Here is a 21,010-nt window from a genome sequence, read left to right as displayed (position 1 = left end):
AAGGAAATATATATATATATATATATATATATTTGCTTTCGTATATATATATATATATATATATGGGGTAATCAAAATTAGCAGCAATAGAACAATAAAAAATAAAGTGCATTTGGCTAAACATGTTGCTTTAATATTGGTTGTGGAGGATTGGCTACCGAAATCCAGAAATGGCACCCCTCATATGTCATTATCAAGGTGGTTGACAGCGGATCTTGTCTTAAAGGAGCATCAAATATCTTAGCGAATGGGCTAAGCTGAGGATCTAGGGTTGTAGCCAATGCTAACCCTACTTAGAGTAGACCCACTGAAGTTCATGACTAGCTTAGCCCATTCAGATTCCCTCCATCAATCCAAACTGGGGTGTTTTTTAAAAAAGGGGAGGGGTGGGATGTCATTGGAACACATTACATGAAGTGTATAAAGGGATCAAAATCTCCACTGCGGTCGGGTCGCCTATCCACACTGTTCCAGAAGAGTCCTGAAGAGGCCTGTAGTAGCCAAGGAGTTTATTTCAGCCAGGTAGGGAGGGGCGGGTTTCTCATCCTGCAATTCATAGCGCGGCTACGTGCATAACTTCTTCAGCCTGGAAGGTGCACCCTCTAATGAATCTTGTCAGTGCTTGTGGTGCTCTATGAGGACTAGTGGCATGAGAGGCAGACAAACAAATTCCCTCAAGTGGAAGGTTGGGGGGGGGGGAAGAGTCATAATTCAAAAGAATTAAGAGGCACAGGGGATAATGATGTTCATCTGTCCTGTTCAATATGTGTGAACCTCCTTGTTATAAAACAGGGGTAATAATAATAATAAAAAAATTATTATTATATATTTGTACCATACCCAACTGACTGGGTAGGCAACGTGGTGCCCTTGGTAACTTCTAGTACAGCCTGGTGCCCTTGAGGACTCCAACTCCCATCAGCCCCTGCCAGAATGGCCAATGGGTAGGGATGATGGGGAGTGTAGTCCACATGTGGAAGGTACCACGTTTATCTTTAGAACAGGGGTGGGTACCCAAATGTTGAACAGGTCACACCTTACATACTTGGGAACATCGAGGCAAGAGAAAGGATCTATCTAAGCCACTTCTTTGCCCAACAACATAGCCCCGTGTCGCTTCAATCCTAGGCCAGGGCATTTCTGCCAAGTTTGGAAGTTGTGTGAAATAGCTCAGGGCGCCTTCCTGCCCTGGCCAAGCCCAAAGGACAGATCCCACCCTCTTCCTAAAAGGGCTGGGTGAGGTTTCGAGGGCAGCTCCGAGAGGCGGGCAGGCTGCCCTCCCCTGCAAATCGCCTGGCACCAGGTGATTCGAGAGCTCAAGAAATCGGTGCCAGGTCTCCATGCGTGGCAGAAGGTAAGAGACGTGGTTTGTCCAAAACGACCTGGCGGGCCAAATTCAGTAGAGGCCAGAGGTTCCTTTGCCACTGTCTCAGAGATCATATAAACTCGTGCTTGGGCAAACAGTTGCTTCTCGGACGCCGTGGGTCTGACCCAGCTCCCACCGAGAGCCCAGCTTGGCATAAAGCCACCCCAGCGAGACAGATTGCTAGCCCTGCATAGAGTAAACCCATTGAAGTTAACCCTCTCGACTAGCTTAGGCACATCAATTTAAATGGGCTACTTCAGAGCAGGACACATTCACACCACTGTCGTGCCTCTTTAAGCAATCATGGCTTTCCCCCAGAGAATCCTGGGAACTGTAGTTCGTTCAGGGTGTTGAGAGTTGTTAGGAGATCTCTATTCTGCTCCCAGAGTGGTTTAACAGTCAACCCCTCTTTCCTCAGGGAACTGTAGCTCTGAGAGGGGAATGGAGGTCTCTTCACAACTCTCAGACCCTCTACAGTTCCCAGGATTCTCTGGAGGAAGCTAGGACTGTTAATGTGGTATCGCAGTGCTTTAAATGTCGCCTTTGCGGGATACAACGCTCTGGCTGGACTGCACCTCGAAGAATGCAATATTATTATTTTTTAAAGGAATAGATGGGCATTAATTCATCGAGACCTGGAATTGGAGAGGGAAGTTTCATCTAAACTTGTTGGGGAAAGGGGATCCAAACAGAATCTGCCCAAGTTGATCTTGACATTTCATTGTTGTTAAAAGACAAAGAAGAGGGGAACACAGACCAGATTTATCACTCCTCCTTGTAAGTGTATAAACACAGGCATTTTCTCTCCTGCTAATTATTAGCTTATTAACACTATTGGAAGAAGGAGTGGGGAAGGAGGACTCTAAAATAAAGTGTATGCCAAACCGGGGTGGGGGTTAGAAATGGAAAAACCATGCAGAGGCCGTGTGATTCTCTCGGTCTCGTGGCGGAAAAGGAGAGACGGGGCAGCGATTGTCTCCTCTGTGGCTCTGTGGGGGGATCCCCACCGCCTGGAACAGGTTCTGCAAGCGGGTACTGAAGTGGCGAGCAGAAATATCTGCCCTCCTCCTCCGCCTTTCCTCGCTTATCTGCTCTGCTGCAAGTACTGGTGTGTGAACATGTTCAGCTCGCTGTCCAACCAACCGGCTTTATTCCTGCAGAGGGAAAATACGTTTATTACAGGGTGTCGTATCCAGGATGTAGGTAAAACTATGAACGCACATTGCTTTAGAAAGCACAAGTGTGAAATTTTGGACCACCACCACCCCACCCTGAAGAAAGGGGAGCAGGCGGTTGCTAACCATTTCAGTTCCGAGAACTTTAGCCTGCCAGACTCAGCAGGCGTTGAAACAGAGATGCTAACGGGCCTGCCCCCAATACTTGTGGTTGCATTCTGCTTTGTTGCTTTTAAGGTTTTTACTCAAGCTTTTCTTGTGTTGCAAAACAAACAAACAAGGAAAAGTACATGTAGCGTCTCCACCATCAATTCGTAGAGTCTTTTTCACAGCTCGTTTACATTCATTATGAGACATTATTGTCGGAGACATTGTGCAGTTAGGGAAAAGGGAGGAGAGAGGGAGGGAGACGGGGGTACTTTAAAGGTAAAGGGACCCCTGACCATTAGGTGCAGTCATGACCGACTCTGGGGATGCGGCGCTCATCTTGCTTTACTGGCCGAGGGAGCCGGCATACAGCTTCCGGGTCATGTGGCCAGCATGACTAAGCCGCTTATGGCGAACCAGAGCAGGAAACTCTGTTTACCTTCCCGCCAGAGTGGTACCTATTTATCTACTTGCACTTTGACGTGCTTTCGAACTGCTAGGTTGGCAGGAGCAGGGACCGAGCAACGTGAGCTCACCCCGTCACCGGGATTTGAACCGCCGACCTTCTGATCGGCAAGTCCTAGGCTCTGTGCTTTAACCCACAGCGCCACCCACGTCCCTTTTTCTTGTGTTACAAAACAAACAAACATGGAAAAGTACATATAGCGTCTCCACCATCAATTCGTAGAGTCTTTTTCACAACTCGTTTACATTCGTTATGAGACATTATTGTCAGAGACATTGTGAGTTAGGGGACAAGAGAGGGGAGAGAAGGAGGGAGATGGGGAGTGCTTTAATTGTTTTTAATTCTGACTTTGAAATCATCATAACCTGCCCTAGGACCTGCTGGTGAAGGGCAGGTAACACAATCCATCCATCTCTTGATCAAGTCCTGCTTATGGGCTTCCCAAGGTGGCATCCATGAGGACAGGACTAGATGGGCCCCCTTTGGCCTGATCTAGCAGAGATTTTCCTAGGTCCTTATGGAACCTCCAGATGCAGAGGCAGTCTATCTACCGTATTTTTCGCTCCCTAACATGCACTTTTTTTCCTCCTAGAAAGTAAGGGGAAATGTTTGTGTGTGTTATGGAACGAATGCCTACGGATGGCGGGGGGATCTGCTGCAGTCGTGAGCAGAGGATCCATGGTTCCCCTTCCTTCCCTCCTCCGTGGCTTGCTTTGAAACTGCAAAGCGGGAGAGGAGCCGCATACACCTGTGTGTACACAGGTGTAAGCGGCTCCTGTCTGGTTGGCTGCTTTAAAGCAAGCAGGCTCTCTGTCCCTCCCTCCTCCCCACTCAGCTTGCTAAATAGCAGCAAAGCTTTTCAGCTCCCTGAGCTGGGGAGAAGGGAGAGAAGGGAGAGAAGCAGAGCCTGCTTGATTTAAAGGAGCAAAGTGGGAGAGGAGAGGAGCCGCTTACACGAGTGTTCGGTTACAAAGCATGGATCCACATGGATCCTCACGATTTTTGGACTGGGTCACCCCAAATTCGCCATCAGATCACATAGCATGTCCATGGCTACAGCCTGCACCAAAAAACACACACGCACCCACTGTTTCATGGGGCCGCAATGGCGCAAAAACGTGGTTACAAAGCATGGATCCACATGGATCCTCAGGATTTTTGCATTGGGCTACCCCAAACGTCAGATCACATGTCTGTGGCCACAGCATGAACCACAAAAATCATACATCCACTGTTTCGTTTATAATATTTTTTCCCTTGGCAGAATCCGAGACCAGGGAGAAGAGTCGTCGGAAGAAGATTGGAAGAAATTTAAAGACTATTTACAGAAATATTGTAAAATTAATGAATGTTAGAATGATGTTGGATAGAAAACAAGTGGTTTCCAGCTGTAATGCTTTAAGAGAATATGAAAAAAAAGGTTTAGAAATAGGTAAAAATTTAATGGTAAGGATTTGCTGAACTAACAATCTGAATTGGAATACAAAAAAGGGAGGTATCAGGAGGTCGGGGAAATAAGTTAAAGGAAAATAAGTAATGGAAATTCTGTGTGTTTTTATTTTTGTATTTTTGGTTTTTTTTTCCTTTTTATTTTCATTGTATTATTATTGAAAATTTTAATAAATATTATATATATATATATATATATATATATATATATATATATATATATATATATATATATAATATTTATATATATATATATATATATATATATATATATATATATATATATATGCAGGTTTTGGTGCATATATATATATATATATATATATATATATATATATATATATATATAATATTTTTTCCCTTGTTTTCCTCCTCTAAAAACTACGTGCGTGTTATGGTCAGGTGCGTGTTATAGAGCAAAAAATATGGTAGTTTCCTGGGTTCTTTGGGAGATTTGGCCCCTGGGAGGACTGGGAGATGCTGGACTAGATGGGCCTTTGGCCAGTAGGTTCCTCTTTAGTTCCCATGGTACCAGCATCATTCAGTTTCAGCAAATGAAGCCCTTCTGAGCATTCCACCCTCCCAAGTTCAGCACTCGCCACCCTGGAAATGACTCATCATTTCACTTTTATTAGAGCAGCCGCTGAAGGTGGAAACTGGGAGACAGCCCTGCTTCCCATATTCCATACCTGAGCAGCTTGGCTTTGCTCTGAAGGGAGTCCAAGATCTCAATCTTTTGATTCAGGGCCGTGATCTCCTTCTCAAGATCTTCTCTCGTCACGTCAACCTGCTGGCAGAGCTGGGCAAAGGTTCCGGCAAGCTCCCTTTTCCAAAAAAGAGGGAGGAAATGGAGAAGAGGAAGAAGTCAATCAGAGGCATAGCTGTCAAGTGTCCCTTATTTGGCGGGACAGTCCCTTATCCTAGCGCCATGTCCCGCTGCTGTCCCTTATTGATGAGGCTTCGTTTGGCTGCTGGCTGGGCTTTCTGCCTTTGGCTCGGACGGGCTCAGAAGCTGAACATACCTGTGCCCAGAAAATCCCTTATTTTGGCTGCTGATCCCTTATTTTCGAGGCTGCCAGTCCCTTATTTTCAAATCTGCAAGTTGACAGCTATGATCAGAGGGAAAGGAATAAAATGGCAAGGTAGAGAACAAACACAGGTAGCTGCTTGCTTTGTACTAAGTGTAGATCATTGGTCCATTTAGCTCAGGGTTTCCAGCACTGACCAGCAGCAGCTCTCCAGGGCAGCAGACAGGAGTTTTTTCCAGACCTACCTGGCGATGCTGGGAACTGAACTCAGGAACTTCTGCATGATGAGCTAAAATTCCTGTAATGGCTACAAACCAGCCAGAATTTTTGTGAACATTCCATGACACCCAGGGCAGAAACTGAAGTCAGAAAGGCTACAGGATTCTTTGGTCCAATAAGGCAGCAGCGTTTTACGTGGGTGAAACCATTCAGCCCTAATTTAAAAGCTACGTTAAATTGCTGTAGCATTTATACGACGGTTAGAATGTTTGTGAACATGCCATGACACCCAGGGCAGGCCTTGAAGTAAGACTGTCTATGCAGGGTTATTCAGCCCACATAATAAAGAAATATTATTCATGAGCGGGATTCAAACTACGAGCAACAAAAGGAATTTGAGATTACTGTATTATTGTTTTGATATAAGAAGAGGGAAGGTAGGGTGCAGCAAGGGGGAGAAATAATAAAAAAACTACAATGGAAAATGGGATGGGAAGTCGCTAAAATCAAAGAAAAATCTACAGTGGTACCTTGGTTCTCAAATACCTTGGTGCTCAAACAACTTGGAACCCAAACACTGCAAACCTGGACGTACGTGTTCTGGTTCGTGAACATTTTTCAGAAGCCGAACGTGCTCCTTTGGAGTGTTACACTTCCGTTTTTAGTGTTATGCTGAGGTCTGCCTGTTTTTGCTATTTATTTTGTGTTTTTGTGGCTCTTTGTGTGTGTGTGTGTGTGTGTGACTATGTGGAACCCAGTACAGCTACTGATCGATCGATTTGATTGCATGACTGCAGTATATTGATTATTGCTTTCATTTTATGGATCCATGGTTTCGTTAGATAGTAAAATTCATGTTAAATTGTTGTTTTAGGGGTTGTTTTTTAAAGTATTAATCCATTTTGCATTACTTTCTATGTGAAAGTACACCTTGGTTTGGGAACGCTTTGGTTTTGGAACTGACTTCTGGAACGGATTAAGTTTGAGAACCAAGGTACCACTATATTATGTATTGGAAAGTTCATGTGAAGTTTTTGGGAATGTATCTAAAAATAAATAAATAAAAGTTAATCGCCCCAGAGGTTATACGATGGTTAGAATGTTTGTGAACATGCCACGACACGCAGGGCAGGAATCTGAGCACGCTGAGCTCTCTCTGCAAGGAGTCATTTGTGTTTTTGTAAGAACAGGAGCTCCTGAGAGCCACATCAAGGCTCAGAAGGCCACAATTGCGGATATTCCCCCCCCCCATCCCCCGGAATGCAGGCGAAGCGAAAGACTCACTGCTGAACTTGATGGCTGCAGTTCGAACCCGTGTAGCTGACGATGAGCTGGAGTTTCTCGCCGGCATAGTCCACAAACTGTCGCTTGAAAGCTCTCTCCTTCGCTCTCGTGGTCCAGGTGAGACGCTCGTAAACGTACAGCAGTCCATAGAGGCCAAAAGAAAGAGCAATCAGCCTCCAGCCCACAGCCTTCCAGACCTGCGGGCAGGAGGAAACGTGATGATCATTTTTTTTTTTTTAAACACCCAACAGCTGAAGAATCAAATCAAATCTTTATTGTTACGGTCAACGGCCAGCATGAAAGGGGCAAAATCAGAGGGCAAAACTGAACAAAAGTAGCACAGAGTAAAATAAAATGAGCACCAACTTATTGGAAATCATCACCATGTTATGATCTCCGAAGAGTAAAATTACCGTATTTTTCGCTCTATAAGATGCACTTCCCCCCTCCTAAAAAATAAGGGGAAATGTGTGTGCCTCTTATGCAGCGGATGCAGGTGGGAGGCTCTGTCGGCGCTCCTTTTAAAGAGCCGTGCGAAGTGTGTGGAGCTGCCCTTCTCCCTCCTCGGAGAAAAGCCCCCAAGAGCCGCACACACGCTACGTGCGCTCTTTAAAGGGAGCGTGGCTCTTGGGGGAGCCTTAGCCATGCACAGTCTCTCCCAGGCAGGGGGTGAAGGCTCCCGTTGCCCGGGAAAGGCTGTGCGCGGCTAAAGAAGAAGAAGCCAGGATAGTGAGCGGGTTCCCACTGGCTGTTCTAGCTTCTGGCTTAGCCACGGGATGAAGTCTCCGCAGCGGAGCGGGGAGCCTTCGTGCAGCTATCCCTGGCTTTTGCGGGACGTGGGGGAAGAAGAAGAAGAGTTTGGATTTGATATCCCGCTTTATCACTACCCAAAGGAGTCTCAAAGCGGCTAACATTCTCCTTTTCCTTCCTCCCCTGCAACAAACACTCTGTGAGGTGAGTGAGGCTGAGAGACTTCAGAGAAGTGTGACTGGCCCAAGGTCACCCAGCAGCTGCATGTGGAGGAGCGGAGACGCGAACCCGGTTCCCCAGATTACGAGTCCATCGCTCTTAACCACTACACCACACTGGCTCTCGCACGGCTCTATCCCTTCCCCCACCTCCCAGAAAAGCCCCCAAGAGCCGCGCTCCCATTAAAGAGCGTGCGGCTCTTGCAGGAGGAAAGCCAGTAGGCTTGCTTTCGCTGAAGCCAGGAGGGCGAGAGGGATCAGTGCGCACCGATCCCGCTTGCTCTCCTGGCTTCAGGGGTACCCCGCAAAGCCTTCTGAGTGAAGATGGAGGAGCGCTTCCTCTTAGCTCAGAATGCTTTGTGTTCCTTTCTTATTTCTTGTTTTCCTCCCCTAAAAACTAGGTGCATCCAATCGTCCGGTGCGTCTAATAGAGAGAAAAATACGGTACTCCTCGGAGTAAAAAGGTGGACTTATAAATGTGAAGAAGAAGAGTTTGGATTTGATATCCCGCTTTTTCACTACCCGAAGGAGTCTCAAAGTGGCTAACATTCTCCTTTCCCTTCCTCCCCCACAACAAACACTCTGTGAGGTGAGTGGGGCTGAGAGACTTCAGAGAAGTGTGACTGGCCCAAGGTCACCCAGCAGCTGCATGTGGAGGAGCGGAGATGCGAACCCGGTCCCCCAGATTACAAGACTACCGCTCTTAACCACTACACCACACTGGCTCACTGTTCTCTTATATATGAGGAGCACATGAATTACAGCTACATTGCAAGGGAGCAGTCTTTGGAAGCATCAATAGTGTGTGGGGGGGAATCATCCAACTCAGTATTGTCTACACGGACTGGCAGCAGCTCTCCAGGGTTATGGACAGGTGTCTGTGCCAGTCCTACGTGGAGATGCCAAGGACTGCACTTTCTGCATGCAGGGCCCAACGCTCTGTCACTGAGCTACAGGAGGGCCGGGCGAGGGAATCACAACACCCTCAGATATCGAGGTTCTCCTTCAAACGTACCACTCCTCCAACCACAAGGATGCCCATAGAGGTTCTGGAGGTGAGAGAGGCCAGCCCAGTGACCATCGAGACCATCAGCTCTTCCTGAGTCAAGGATCCCTGAGGTAAGGGAGGCAGGCTTGGGTTGGCTGGAGTCAAAGGCAGAGGACGCTGAACCTAAGTTTGAAAAAGGAAAATAAAAGAGGAAGGGGCAGAGAGAAGAAAGAAAAAATTCAGAGAACGGTTTTACTCCATTTGTAAGCACTACCAGTACAATGCAAAATGCTTAGTTCCTTCATTTCTTTGGATAAGACAAACTGGGCTATTTTTTCCCCATTTTACAGGCTGGGTTATTGAGGCCAAGGCACAGTAAAAGGGCCAGAAGGCACCTTCACAGAACTTTGCATATCACTGTCTCTCCCCAATGGCAGCAGAAGCAGGAATTGTGTGAGAGAAGGGTGTGTGTGGAATGCAAATGCACTTCGTTTCTGTTTTTAACTATTCATTTGTGCCTCTATCTTGCGTTTTTATCTTGTAAGCCACTCTGAGATCTTTTAATGAAGGGCGATAATATACTAAGGTTACCAATAAATAAATACTACGTTCGGGACGTTGATGCTGCAGCGATGGGGGTGGCAGAGGGGAGGCCACCGCCTTGACCTCAACTGCCACGTTTTCCCTTCCTCCGAGGCTTCTATCTCCTTTCTCCATGAGCCTGGGCAGCCCCTGAGTTGTTGGTTCTTCGGTGGTGGTGGGGAAGCGGTGTGCGGTGGGTCAGGCGTGGAAGGAGGAGAAGGAGGGCCGAGAGGGCAGTGGCGGCGAGGCTCGGGCAGCATGATGCCTCCCTTCCCATCGGAGCAGCCCCAATCCCATTCCTACTTGTGTGCAAGCAGGAGGGGACGGGGATCCCTCAGCTGGGAAGGGAGGCTTCCAGTTGCCTAACTGAGAGATCCCTGCCCTGCTCCTGCTTGCACGCAAGTAGGAGTTGGGCGGCTGCTCTGATAGGCAGCATGGAGCCTCCCTTCACAGCTTAGTTGCTGGGGTCGGGAAAGGTGGAGGCAGCTCGGAAGCTGCTTCTTAGAGCCCCTGCACCACCATCATATGGGGACTTCCGAGCAGCTCCTGAAGCCGGCCAGAGCCAACTGCTCCGGGCTGCTGAGACTGCCGCTGCTGCGTTTCCTGGGGACATTAGATGAAATCCAGGATGGAATTTGTCTGGGGACCTATACGCAAATCCGGGGACTGTCCCTGGGAAACGGGGACGTCTGGTAACCCTATAATATACATCTGGTAAATAATCATCACCATAATTTTGGGTTCTTTAGAATGAAAGTGGCAGAATCTGCAAGTTCCCCTGTGTGTTGGTTCCTTCTGTGTGTGGCACACAATGAGGCACTGGGTGCCTCTGAGCATAGGAACCTGCCCTTGCAATGAGTCACGCCATTGGTCCACTTAACTTGGTGGTAGCCACCCTTGTGGTACCCATCATCCCTGGCCATTGGCCACGTTGGCTGGAAATGACGGGAACTCAAGTCTAACACAATCTTGAGGACACCACTTGGCTACCCTCAATGGAAAAAAAGACTGTATGTGTTTTCTTTTTTCCTCCTCCCTCCAAGTTCCCCTCTCCTTTCATGTCACGAGCCTTTTAGATGGTGAAACCTGAAGGAGGCCCATTGTTCAGTCTGGACACACTCAGATCCAGCTCCGAGGGTCTTCAGGCAGGTTTTCTCACTGCAAGAAGTAAAGCTGCAGGGAACCAGGCAGAGAGCCTTTTTGGGCAGTGGTGCCCTCCTTGTGGAACACTCTCCCATCAGATGCCAAGGAAAGAACTATACAACTTTTAGAAGACATCTGTTTCGGGAGGTTTTTAAAGTTTTGACATTTTCTTATGTTTTTAGATGTGCTGGAAGCCGCCCAGAGTGGCTGGGGAAACCCAGCCAGATGGGCAGGGTATAAATTATTATTATTATTTATTAATACTCTGCTCATCTGGCTGGGTTTCCCCAGCCACTCTGGGTGGCTTCCAACAGAATATTAAAATACAATAGTCTATTAAACATTAAAAGCTTCCCTAAACAGGGCTGCGCCTTCAGATGTCTTCTAAAAGTCTGGTAGTTGTTGTTCTCTTTGACATCTGGTGGGAGGGCGTTCCACAGGGCGGGTACCACTACCAAGAAGGCCCTCTGCCTGCTTCCCTGTAACCTCACTTCTAGCTGCAAGGGAACCACCAGAAGCCCTCGGCGATGGACCTCAGTGTCCGGGGAGCCCCCTGATAATACCAGCTTTCTGGCTCTACCTGGGTATCGAACCCAAGACCTTCCGCGTACAAGGCAGATGCTCTATTTCTCTGCCACGAACCAAGAAGCGGAGAGGAAGCTGCTTGGGGAGGGGGGCTTTTCAGGAGCACCTACTGGGTGAAGCAGGGTGCTGGAGGGTAGCCAAAAGGCTCTTCTCACCTGGTCATTGTAGCCCATCAAGGCTCGCCGGGTGTTTTTGGGTCCCAGGAATCTGTTCACGAGCATCGTCCAGCCGAGAGAGAAGTGGAACTGGATATCCTCCTGGAAGTCGGCGCAGAGCTTGTCGCAGTTGAGGTCGTAGCTCATCGCGAAGCACTGCCGGGGAATGAGCTTGTCTATCTGGCTTCTCAGAGAGGCTGGCAGGAGGGGCTTTAAGCCGTCTTCACGGGGGAGCAAAGAGGCAACAGAACCTGCTATTAGAACAAGCCCCAATTCACGGACCAACATATCAGATGCACTGGGGATAGGAATCCTGTTGCTAGGCTGGTTTCTGCCAGCCTGACCAATGGTCCCTGTCTCTGCACTGAAGGCAGCTAGGGGCAGTAAGGGCAAGTGACGGCCTAGTTCACAGATGGGGAACCTGTGGCCCTCCAGATGTTGCTGGACTCCAACTCCCATCTGCCCCTGCCAGCATAGGCCTTGGTCCGTGGCCCTGCATTAAAAACGATGCTGGGGCAATAAAGGCAAGTGATGATCCAGTCAAGTGAAGGCGCCTTTGGATATTGCTGGACTCCAATTCCCATCAGCCCCAGCCACTTACAGCCAATGGCCTGGGGTGACCAAAGCTGTGGTCCAGTTGCAGGTTCCCTAACTCTGCTTTACAAGCGAGAAAACAGAAAAGGGGGTGTCTCTGAAGCAGTCAAGATCTCCAAACATCTGGCTCAGGTAAAGGGACCCCTGACCATTAGGTCCAGTCGTGGCCGACTCTAGGGTTGTGGCGCTCATCTCGCTTTATTGGCCGAGGGAGCTGGCATACATCTCCCGGGTCATGTGGCCAGCATGACTAAGCCGCTTCTGGCGAACCAGAGCAGGGCACGGAAACGCCGTCTACCTTCCCGCTGGAGTGGTACCTATTTATCTACTTGCACTTTGAGGTGCTTCCGAAATGCTAGGCTGGCAGGAGCAGGGACCAAGCAACGGGAGCTCACCCCGTCACGGGGATTCGAACCGCCGACCTTCTAATCGGCAAGTCCTAGGCTCTGTGGTTTAACCCACAGCGCCACAAGTGAGAAAAGAGAAAAGGGAGTGTCTCTGAAGCAGCCTAGATCTCCAAACATCTGGCTCAGATACAGGTACTTAATTCCCAAGCAGCACAGGAGACCTGCTCCCTTTTCACTAACCGATCATCTCCTGCTGCATCGTCTGAAGGGACGTCGTGATGGAGCTGGAGCAGCGGTCAGACATATTCCGGCCAAGACCCTCCTCAATGTGCCGGTGGAGTTCCTGGCGGGGGGGCAGGGGGAGAGAGGTAGAGATCAAGGCTGCTTTTTGCATGGAACTGCAAGTACACCCCCCGGTTTATTTGTTTGCATCGATATCCCGCCTTTTCCCTCTGAGTAGCTCACGTTGGAGCACATCACTCTTCCTCACTTACAACGACCCTGTGAGGTAGGTCTCCCAGGGAGATTCATGGCCGATTGGGGAAATGAACCCTGGTCTCCCAGGTCTGGTCCTGGGAACTGTAGTCCACCCCCTAGCAGAGCTATAACTCCCAAACTACAGTTCCCAGGATTCTTTGGGGGGGGGGGAAATCTACCACTGAGCTACAAGCCAGCCCAGTAACAACAAACTACTGAGCTACTCCTTGTGCTCTTATAAGCTTATAAGCAACAGGTAAAAACAACAACAGATAATAATTGCTGCAACTCACGTTCTTATAAACTTTAATGACTACGGGAGACGGGTGAAAATCTAGCTGGAAGTCGTCCACCAACACGGAGAGGCGTCTGATCTCTTCCGCCATCGCGTTGGAGACCTGGAAGGTGCAATTGCGTTATGGTAGGTGACTAAGGCAAAGCGCAGAGGATCAGGGCCTCCCTCTGTGCCCGTAGCACGTGTGTGTGTGTGCGCGCGCGTGCGTACCAAACCTCTGCCCAACGCTGAAGGAAAAGCAGAATGGGTGCAAATAGAAGGAAGTGTGGTTTTGCACGAAGGAATCACTCTAATAACAAACGAAGGTTGGGGAGTTGGGCAACAGAAAATGGGAGACAAAATCAGGGCCACTTGGAAAACAGGAGAGAGGAATCAGCCCTGCTGGGTAAACCCCCAAAGTATTTGTTGGGAAACTGTGTATGTGCAGCTACTCACACAGAGTCAATTAAGGTTTGGCAGCCAGCCAGAAGGCAATGTGAAGGAGTAAGTCTGCCTGGTGATAACGGAGGCATGGAGACAGCTCCCTGATTGGTCAAGCTCTCTCAAAGGAGTGATAATTAATGGTCTATTAACTGGAATGTGTTAGTTCAGAAGTTCAGTGGTTCAGAGTTCTGTGTGTCAGTGTAGGAGTTGTGAGTCGTGTCAGAGAGAGCTAGCAAAAGATCTGTGTTCTGTTCTGTAAATAGTCCACTGTATATAATAAACACCTAACTACAAGTTCCTGGTTCCTGCTTCGTCTATCCTGTCTGCAGCCAAGTTGCCAATTGCTTCCGTGGATTCTGCGTTTACTCTGCTAGGTCTGGCTAAGGTCCTGAAACTAGACAGAAAGTTGCGAAACACCAAATAGATTTTACCAATCGTATTCCAAATGCCCAATGAAGACTCAACCTTCTTAGCGGCCACAGGATGTTGAAACCTGGGAAACTGGATTGCTTTGCATGGTGCCTGACCTGGATCACTCCGATAAGAGGAGGATTTTGCCAAGTTTTCCTGCATCACAGGGCGTTGGACTAGATGACCCTACGCATCCCCTTAAGCTCTACGATTTTATGTTCTGCCTATGCAGGTCTATAACCTCCATTCTCAAAAAATTAAATCTACAAAGAAGCGTATCTGGAACATGATCAGAGCAGCTTCTGGAGATTTTGAACTGCAACTCCCTGGGAGCACAGCCCTGTTTGCCATAATTCAGAGCAGAGGGGATTCCGAAGAGGCAGGGTGCCACAACCGAAAAGGCCCTGGCCGCTGGCTCTGCTGAGCGGCACCCTGGGCCTTTGCTTGAAGCCCAGCCCAGACAGCAGCGATGCTCTCACCTGCCGCTCCACCTCTTCTGTGATCTGCTTGATCTTCAGCTTGTAGTTTTGAGTGAGCAGGTCCAGCTGCTTGTCGATGAAGCCCAGGCGCTCCTGGCGGTCCTCTCGCATCTCCAGGCAGTAAATCCTGGGAGATGGAACAAGGCATGTGTTGGGTGGTGGGAAAGAAGAAAAACAAATAATGCATTTTCTTGTATTAAAGGGAAAGTAGGGAGATCGGCTGGCGGTTTCCGGGAGACTTCCTTTCCTAGCAGGAAGGAGAAGGAGGGCTGGCTAGCCCAGACAAGGAAGAGGAAATACGAGCACCTAATACTGAGCAGAGCTAGGCAACCAGGCCAGTGGGTTTTGCGCAGTTCTGTATGCACAAGGACATAGAGCAAAAGAGATTGCAAGTCTCCTCCTGATCAGCCATTTTGCATCAGCACCTCCCTGCCCCTGATCAGCCCCCTAGTGGTGGCAAGCCTCCCCCAATCAGGTCCTTAACAGTGGCAGGACTCCCCACCCTAATTAGCCCCTTAGCGGCAGCAGACCTCCCCACTCTGATCAACCCTTCAGCGGAAATGTTTTCCATTGGGACAAACCATTTCATTTCACTTAAGTGCATGGGTGCAAGCATATGATATGATAGGATAGGATATTCTACTATGTTACGTTATGTTATGTTATGTTATGTTATGTTATGTTATGTTATGTTATGTTATGTTTTATGTTATGTTATGTTATGTTATGTTGTTTTATGTTATGTTATGTTGTTATATTATATTATATTACTTTATTTTAGAGTGGCACCTTGGGTTACATACGCTTCAGGTTACAGACTCCGCTAACCCAGAAATAGTGCTTCAGGTTAAGAACTTTGCTTCAGGATGAGAACAGAAATCGTGCTCTGGCGGCGCGGTGGCAGCGGGAGGCCCCATTAGCTAAAGTGGTGCTTCAGGTTAAGAACAGTTTCAGGTTAAGAACGATTCTCCGGAACGAATTAAGTACTTAACCCGAGATACTACTTTACTTTACTTTACTTTACTTTACTTTAGAAGCATTCTGCATCCTGGGCTGGAAGTCTGAGCCAAATAGCTGTTACTGCGTACATCCTCCCTTAACCTGTGACTTTGTATGTTCTCTAAAAGAGATTAAAAGCCCGCCTGGCTCACTTTAAACCACCTCTGCCATCAAACTTCTTTGGACCAGAGAATCAGGCAAATTCATGGAGGAGACTATCAGTGCCTACAGCCAGCCAAGGTGACTACGTTTCACGTCTAATTTCAGAAGAAAGCAACGCGTCTGACCATCTCCTGCTGTTTTGCAGCTGCTCACCTCTGTTCCTGGGCAGCCACATGCACCGAGTCCATAATGTGGCGAACCTCTTCTGCGATCTGCTTGGCTCTGACTGTGTGCTGCTCAAACTTGGTCTTCACCGCCGACTGAGAGATGCATTCCTGCATGAGCAAAGGGAATAGGAAGTTCAGCTCAGCAACCTGTATTTTACAGATTAAAAATCAAGCAGGTTTTACATACAGCAGGTTACCTGCTTCTGGCAATCTCAAGGGGGTTACGTAACCCTGGCATGTGTTGATCCACTTTCAGTCCTAAACTTTGCCACCTTGAGGACTAGCGACTTGATTTTCTCCTTAATCCCCCCCCAATGCAACAATGTAAACAGTGAATATTTGCCCAGCAGTACATCTTCATTTCCAACAGTCTGCACAGCAATCCCTTTCACAGGGCCTTCCCTTCCCAAACTTGTGATTTTACTGTCAAACACTGCCTACCCAGAGGCATGTCTGAGTGACAGAAAATTGACCACTCTGCTCAATAATATAAGAAAGGAAACCACGTCTCATCGAACATTTTATTTTAACCGAAAATTTGGATCCTCAGGATTTCTCTATAACCTAGTTTAAAAAATTGCACTATGAACAAAACAAAGATTGTGGATTATTTACTCAGCTACTATAATGCAGTAACTATCCTTGTGTCCAATTTCTGGGAGTGAGGAAGATTCCATTATTTCTTAGCTCAAGGGAGGAGGGAAGAATAGGAAGAAACCAGCCTTTCCTCAACCAGGGGCCTTCCAGATGTTTTGGACTACAACTCCCATCATCCAATGCCAGCACTGGCTGCGGATGATGGGAATTGTAGTCCCAAAAAATCCAGAGTCCCAGGTTGTGGGGAGGCTGGCAAAGAGCGATTTGAGGGTAAACTATAAAGAGAGAGAGGAATTTGCTCAGGCAAGTAAGGAACAATTAAAATCCATTGCACAGAGTTTTGAGAAGTGGAGGTTATTAATCCACCTTGCCCAGGAGCTGCCTTCAGGCTTTTGGCCCATTTACCCCAGTATTACTGGCTCTGGCAGCCAGCAGGAGCCTCAGAGAAACCGCTCCCATCATCTGCGCTCAGGTCTTACTATAAATGGAGAAGCTGAGCAGCAAAACTGGAAGTTCTTTCACTTGCAGAGCACAGATGAGCTGCCCTTGGGGTGTTGTTATATGGGATGAGCTCAGCAGACAAAATCAAGACTTGCCTCAAATCTCCTCTCAAAGTTCTGGAACTCAAACATCCTCACTTGGAACCCTTCTGCCAGTGCCCCGCCTAGGAGGGAAAAAGCATCAAAATTCACTTGAAATGGTCAGTTGGTGAAGCTCATTTGACGACAATGAGAAATCGGGTCTTTAGTGTCGTCAGCCTAGTCCAGCGGAACTCTCTGCCACTGGAGATTCAGCGGGTGCCTTCTGTGCCGACTTTTAAATGCCTGCTGAAAGCCTTTCTATTCCGCCAGGCCTATGCAAGCAATTAAGGATGCGCCCTCCCACAATACTTAATTGATGTCTGCTTTTAACTTTTTAATTGTTTTCTGTTTTTATTGCTGCAAACATCTTAAGATATTTATGATATAAAGGTAAAGGTAAGGGGACCCCTGACCATTAGGTCCAATCGTGGCCGACTCTGGGGTTGTGGCGCTTCTCTCGCTTTATTGGCTGAGGGAGCCGGCGTACAGCTTCCGGGTCATGTGACCAGCATGACTAAGCCGCTTATGGCGAACCAGAGCAGCGCATGGAAACGCCATTTACCTTCCCGCCAGAGCCGTACCTATTTATCTACTTGCACTTTGACGTGCTTTCGAACTGCTAGGTTAGCAGGAGCAGGGACCGAACAACAGGAGCTCACCTCGTCATGGGGATTCGAACCACCGACCTTCTAATCAGCAAGTCCTAGGCTCTGTGGTTTAACCCACAGTGCCACCCACAGTATGCAAATGTTTTCAGGAATAAATAAAATGAAAAGCTGACCCGTTGGGGCTGAAATCTTGTTGGCACTCAGTGCCTGAGTTTGTTGTTAGAAGGAGCTACAGTATTTTATTCCTATCCCGCCTTTCCTCCAAGAAGCCCAATGTGGTATGTATGTATGTATGCACAGTGGTACCTTGGTTTTGAATGCAATCTGTTCTGGAAGGCCGTTCAACTTCTGAAACGTTTGAAAACTGAGGCATGTTTGAAAACGGAAGCATTTACTTCCGGGTTTTCGGCGTTCGAAAACTGAAACGTTTGGCTTCCGAGATGTTCGAAAACCAAGGTAAAATTGTATTTTAAACTGATATATGGCCCTTCGTCAAAAAATCTCAGGGAGGTTCACAGAATTAAATACAAGATAAAACACAAGTAAATAATAAAAAAAGAAAAATATACCCCGCTTCCCGCTGACACATTTAAAAGGCTGCAGAATATTAATTGGCCAAAGGCCTGGTTGAAGAGGAAAACTTTTGCCTGGCGCTTATAAAAATATATAATGAAGGCACTAGGTGAACCTCCCTGGGGAGAGCATTCCACAAACAGGGAGTCACTACAGAAAAAGCCTGTTCTTAGGCCCATTCCCCAATCTAGCTACACAACAACCCTGCGAGGTAGACTAGGCCGAGAGATGGCGACTAGGCCAGTGGAGACTTCCCGCTCTGGGAAGTGGGGTCCCACCCAGTTACCTCCTTCGGGCATCCCCTGCGCCTTCTGGATTCGGGCGCTCAGCACCTCTTTGGCGGAGACGAAGAAGATGCGGTCGCCGGCCTGGGCCCGATCCACCACACCCAGCTCGTCCACCAGGAAGCTGGTGCAGCGTTCCATATGTTGGCGCCGGACCTGGAAGGGGGAAACGGGGCTCGCGTGAGGAACGCCGGAATCCCCCCCTCCCCAAACTCACCGCCCTTCGTGGCTTCCGCCGAAAAACCTCACCTCTTCCATGTACTCCGGTTCGGAGGCGGAGGCATCCCAGCGGTTGTTCAGGATGAAAATGTTGGGCCTCGACAACCGGGTGTTGACTTTGTGGAAGAACTGCTTCTCCTGGAAAAGGAGGGCCGGAGTCAGAGAATCGGGCGTGTGCGGCTGGGTGCCACTGGGCCCAGGCCTGCACCCCCTTGGCCTCCCCGCTCCAGAGTTGCCCTTCCACATCACTCAAAAACATCCTCTACAGTGGTAGCTTGGTTCTCGAACTCACCGTATTTTTCGCTCCATAAGACGTACCTGAACATAAGACACACCTAGTTTTTAGAGGGGAGATGCAAGGAAGAAAATATTCTTCATCCCATGCATCCCAGGCTCTGCTAAGCGCTCCCTTTCACGAGCCGCGTGGAGCGTGTGTGCGGCGCTTGCAACCTTTTCCCCAAGGAAAAGCCCCCTCCGCGCGACTTTTTAAAGGGAGCGCGGCTCTTGGGGGCTTTTGCGGAAGGTGGGGAAGGACCAGAGGGGCTAAGCTAGAAGCTAGAACAGCAAGAGGGAGCGCTGCGCAGCGATTCCTCTCACTTTCTGGTTTCTGGGATAGCCGCGCAGCCTGCATTTGCTCCATAAGACGCACACACATTTCCCCATACATTTTAGGAGGGAAAAAGTGTGTCTCATAGAGCGAAAAATACGGTAATCCGTTACGGGAGTCCGTTCGACTCCTGAAACCTTCGGATGTTCGGCTTCTGAAAAACGTTTGCAGACCGGAACGCCTACTTCCGGGTTTGCAGCGTTTGGGAGTCGATTTGTTCGGCAACTAAGCTGTTTGGGAACCAAGGTTCCACTGTACACACACACACACACACACACACACACACACTTTGGCAACCAACAGAGCCCACAGACTTGGGTGCATGCAAAGCAGTTTGGTCACTCTAGGAGCTGCTGCGGCAGTTTCAGACACGATAATACTGCCCAGTGAAGCCGCCGTCACAGTCTGGCCCTCATACCAGTCCTGGGCAATGTACTGATACAAAATCCAGACCTAATCTCCATACAATGATTTGGAGAAGGAGAAGGTAAGATTACAAATGGTGATTACATTTGGATATGGGGCCAGAAAAGGGGGAAAGGGGTTTGGGATTTCGGTGCTGGACTTTCTTTAGCTTAAGCAGAAAGAAAGGACTCTGTTTAAAAATCTGGAGTGGACTCAAAGAACATTGCTCTTAAAGCTATGGTATTGCTTCTGGAAAAAGACTGGGAAAACAAAAGGGCTGAGAGCAGTTTTCCAAACTGTGTGTCGGCTGCAGTGTGTAGGTGTGTCGCACAAACGCTCCTCCCAGGGCTGGAAAGGGGTTAATTTAACTTCCAGTTTGCTAGTAAAACTGAATTACTGTGTAGCGAAACAATAACAAACTGAATTACTGTCTTGCGAAATGATGCACATCTGAAAAGTATGTTGCCAACATGGAAAGTTTGGAAAGCTCTGGCCTAGATCAAGAGATCAGGATACTATCATAAAAAACAAGAGGGATGCAACAGGATACAGTGGTCCCTCGGGTTAAGTACTTAATTCGTTCTGGAGGTCCATACCTAACCTGAAACTGTTCTCAACCTGAAGCGGCTTAGCGGAGTCTGTAACTTGAGGCGTATGTAACCCGAGGTACCACTGTATTAAACTGGAGATACATTACTGGACAGATGTGTAACGAGAAATCAAAATGGGATAATACAACGGGAAGTGCAATACAGTAAGAAATGGAACTAAATGTGTTTGTTTAGACTAGTTTGTTCCGTATTATTAAAAATCTTTAATTTTTTTTTAAAAAAGAAACTCTCAAGCAACACCCAAACGCAATGGTGACTCTCCCTGCTTGCGATGATTCCCAGCCAACAGATATTGAGAGGCGCGGCAAAGTCTCCTCCGAAAGCAAAGAGAAGGTCAATTAACCGAAGGGTGAGGGTTACCGTCTGCATCAGGGTCGACTCGGAGTTTGCCACCAAGACAAAGACGTCAGCGTCCAAGCAGAACTTGTCAATCCAGCTGTCCAGTTCAGTGGTTACGTCAATTCCGGGGCTAATAGGACAGACAAGGGGTGGGGGGAGGAATGCCAGATGCAGAAGAAAGTGTTATTGACAGCTGTCTCGTTATAATAGCCTTAACCCGACAACACAACAGCCCACCCTGAACTACTGAGAAAGCAGGGCTTCGATTCAAAGCTAT

The 21,010-nt window shown here is 48.1% G+C and overlaps 1 protein-coding gene across 6 annotated transcripts in view; it reads right to left on the bottom strand.

The window, feature by feature from the left end:
- Positions 1-416: 416 nt before the first annotated feature.
- The window catches only part of MFN2 (mitofusin 2), a 36,796-nt gene continuing 16,202 nt past the window's right edge, over positions 417-21,010 (bottom strand). For all 6 annotated transcript variants that reach the window (XM_081923583.1, XM_081923582.1, XM_081923586.1 and 3 more), the window contains 13 exons: positions 20,755-20,863; positions 18,802-18,909; positions 18,555-18,708; positions 17,103-17,170; positions 15,896-16,017; positions 14,582-14,708; positions 13,267-13,371; positions 12,737-12,839; positions 11,556-11,776; positions 9,118-9,273; positions 7,135-7,331; positions 5,293-5,427; positions 417-2,520 (listed from right to left, as the gene is read on the bottom strand). In XM_081923583.1, the coding sequence (XP_081779709.1) occupies positions 2,451-2,520; positions 5,293-5,427; positions 7,135-7,331; positions 9,118-9,273; positions 11,556-11,776; positions 12,737-12,839; positions 13,267-13,371; positions 14,582-14,708; positions 15,896-16,017; positions 17,103-17,170; positions 18,555-18,708; positions 18,802-18,909; positions 20,755-20,863 (1,675 nt within the window). In that variant the 3' untranslated portion in view covers positions 417-2,450. The remainder of the gene's footprint in view (positions 2,521-5,292; positions 5,428-7,134; positions 7,332-9,117; positions 9,274-11,555; positions 11,777-12,736; positions 12,840-13,266; positions 13,372-14,581; positions 14,709-15,895; positions 16,018-17,102; positions 17,171-18,554; positions 18,709-18,801; positions 18,910-20,754; positions 20,864-21,010) is intronic.

Source organism: Podarcis melisellensis (genome assembly GCF_964234715.1).
Source record: "Podarcis melisellensis genome assembly, chromosome: 8".
NCBI lineage: Eukaryota > Metazoa > Chordata > Lepidosauria > Squamata > Lacertidae > Podarcis > Podarcis melisellensis.
This window is presented reverse-complemented; position numbering and strand designations above follow the sequence as displayed.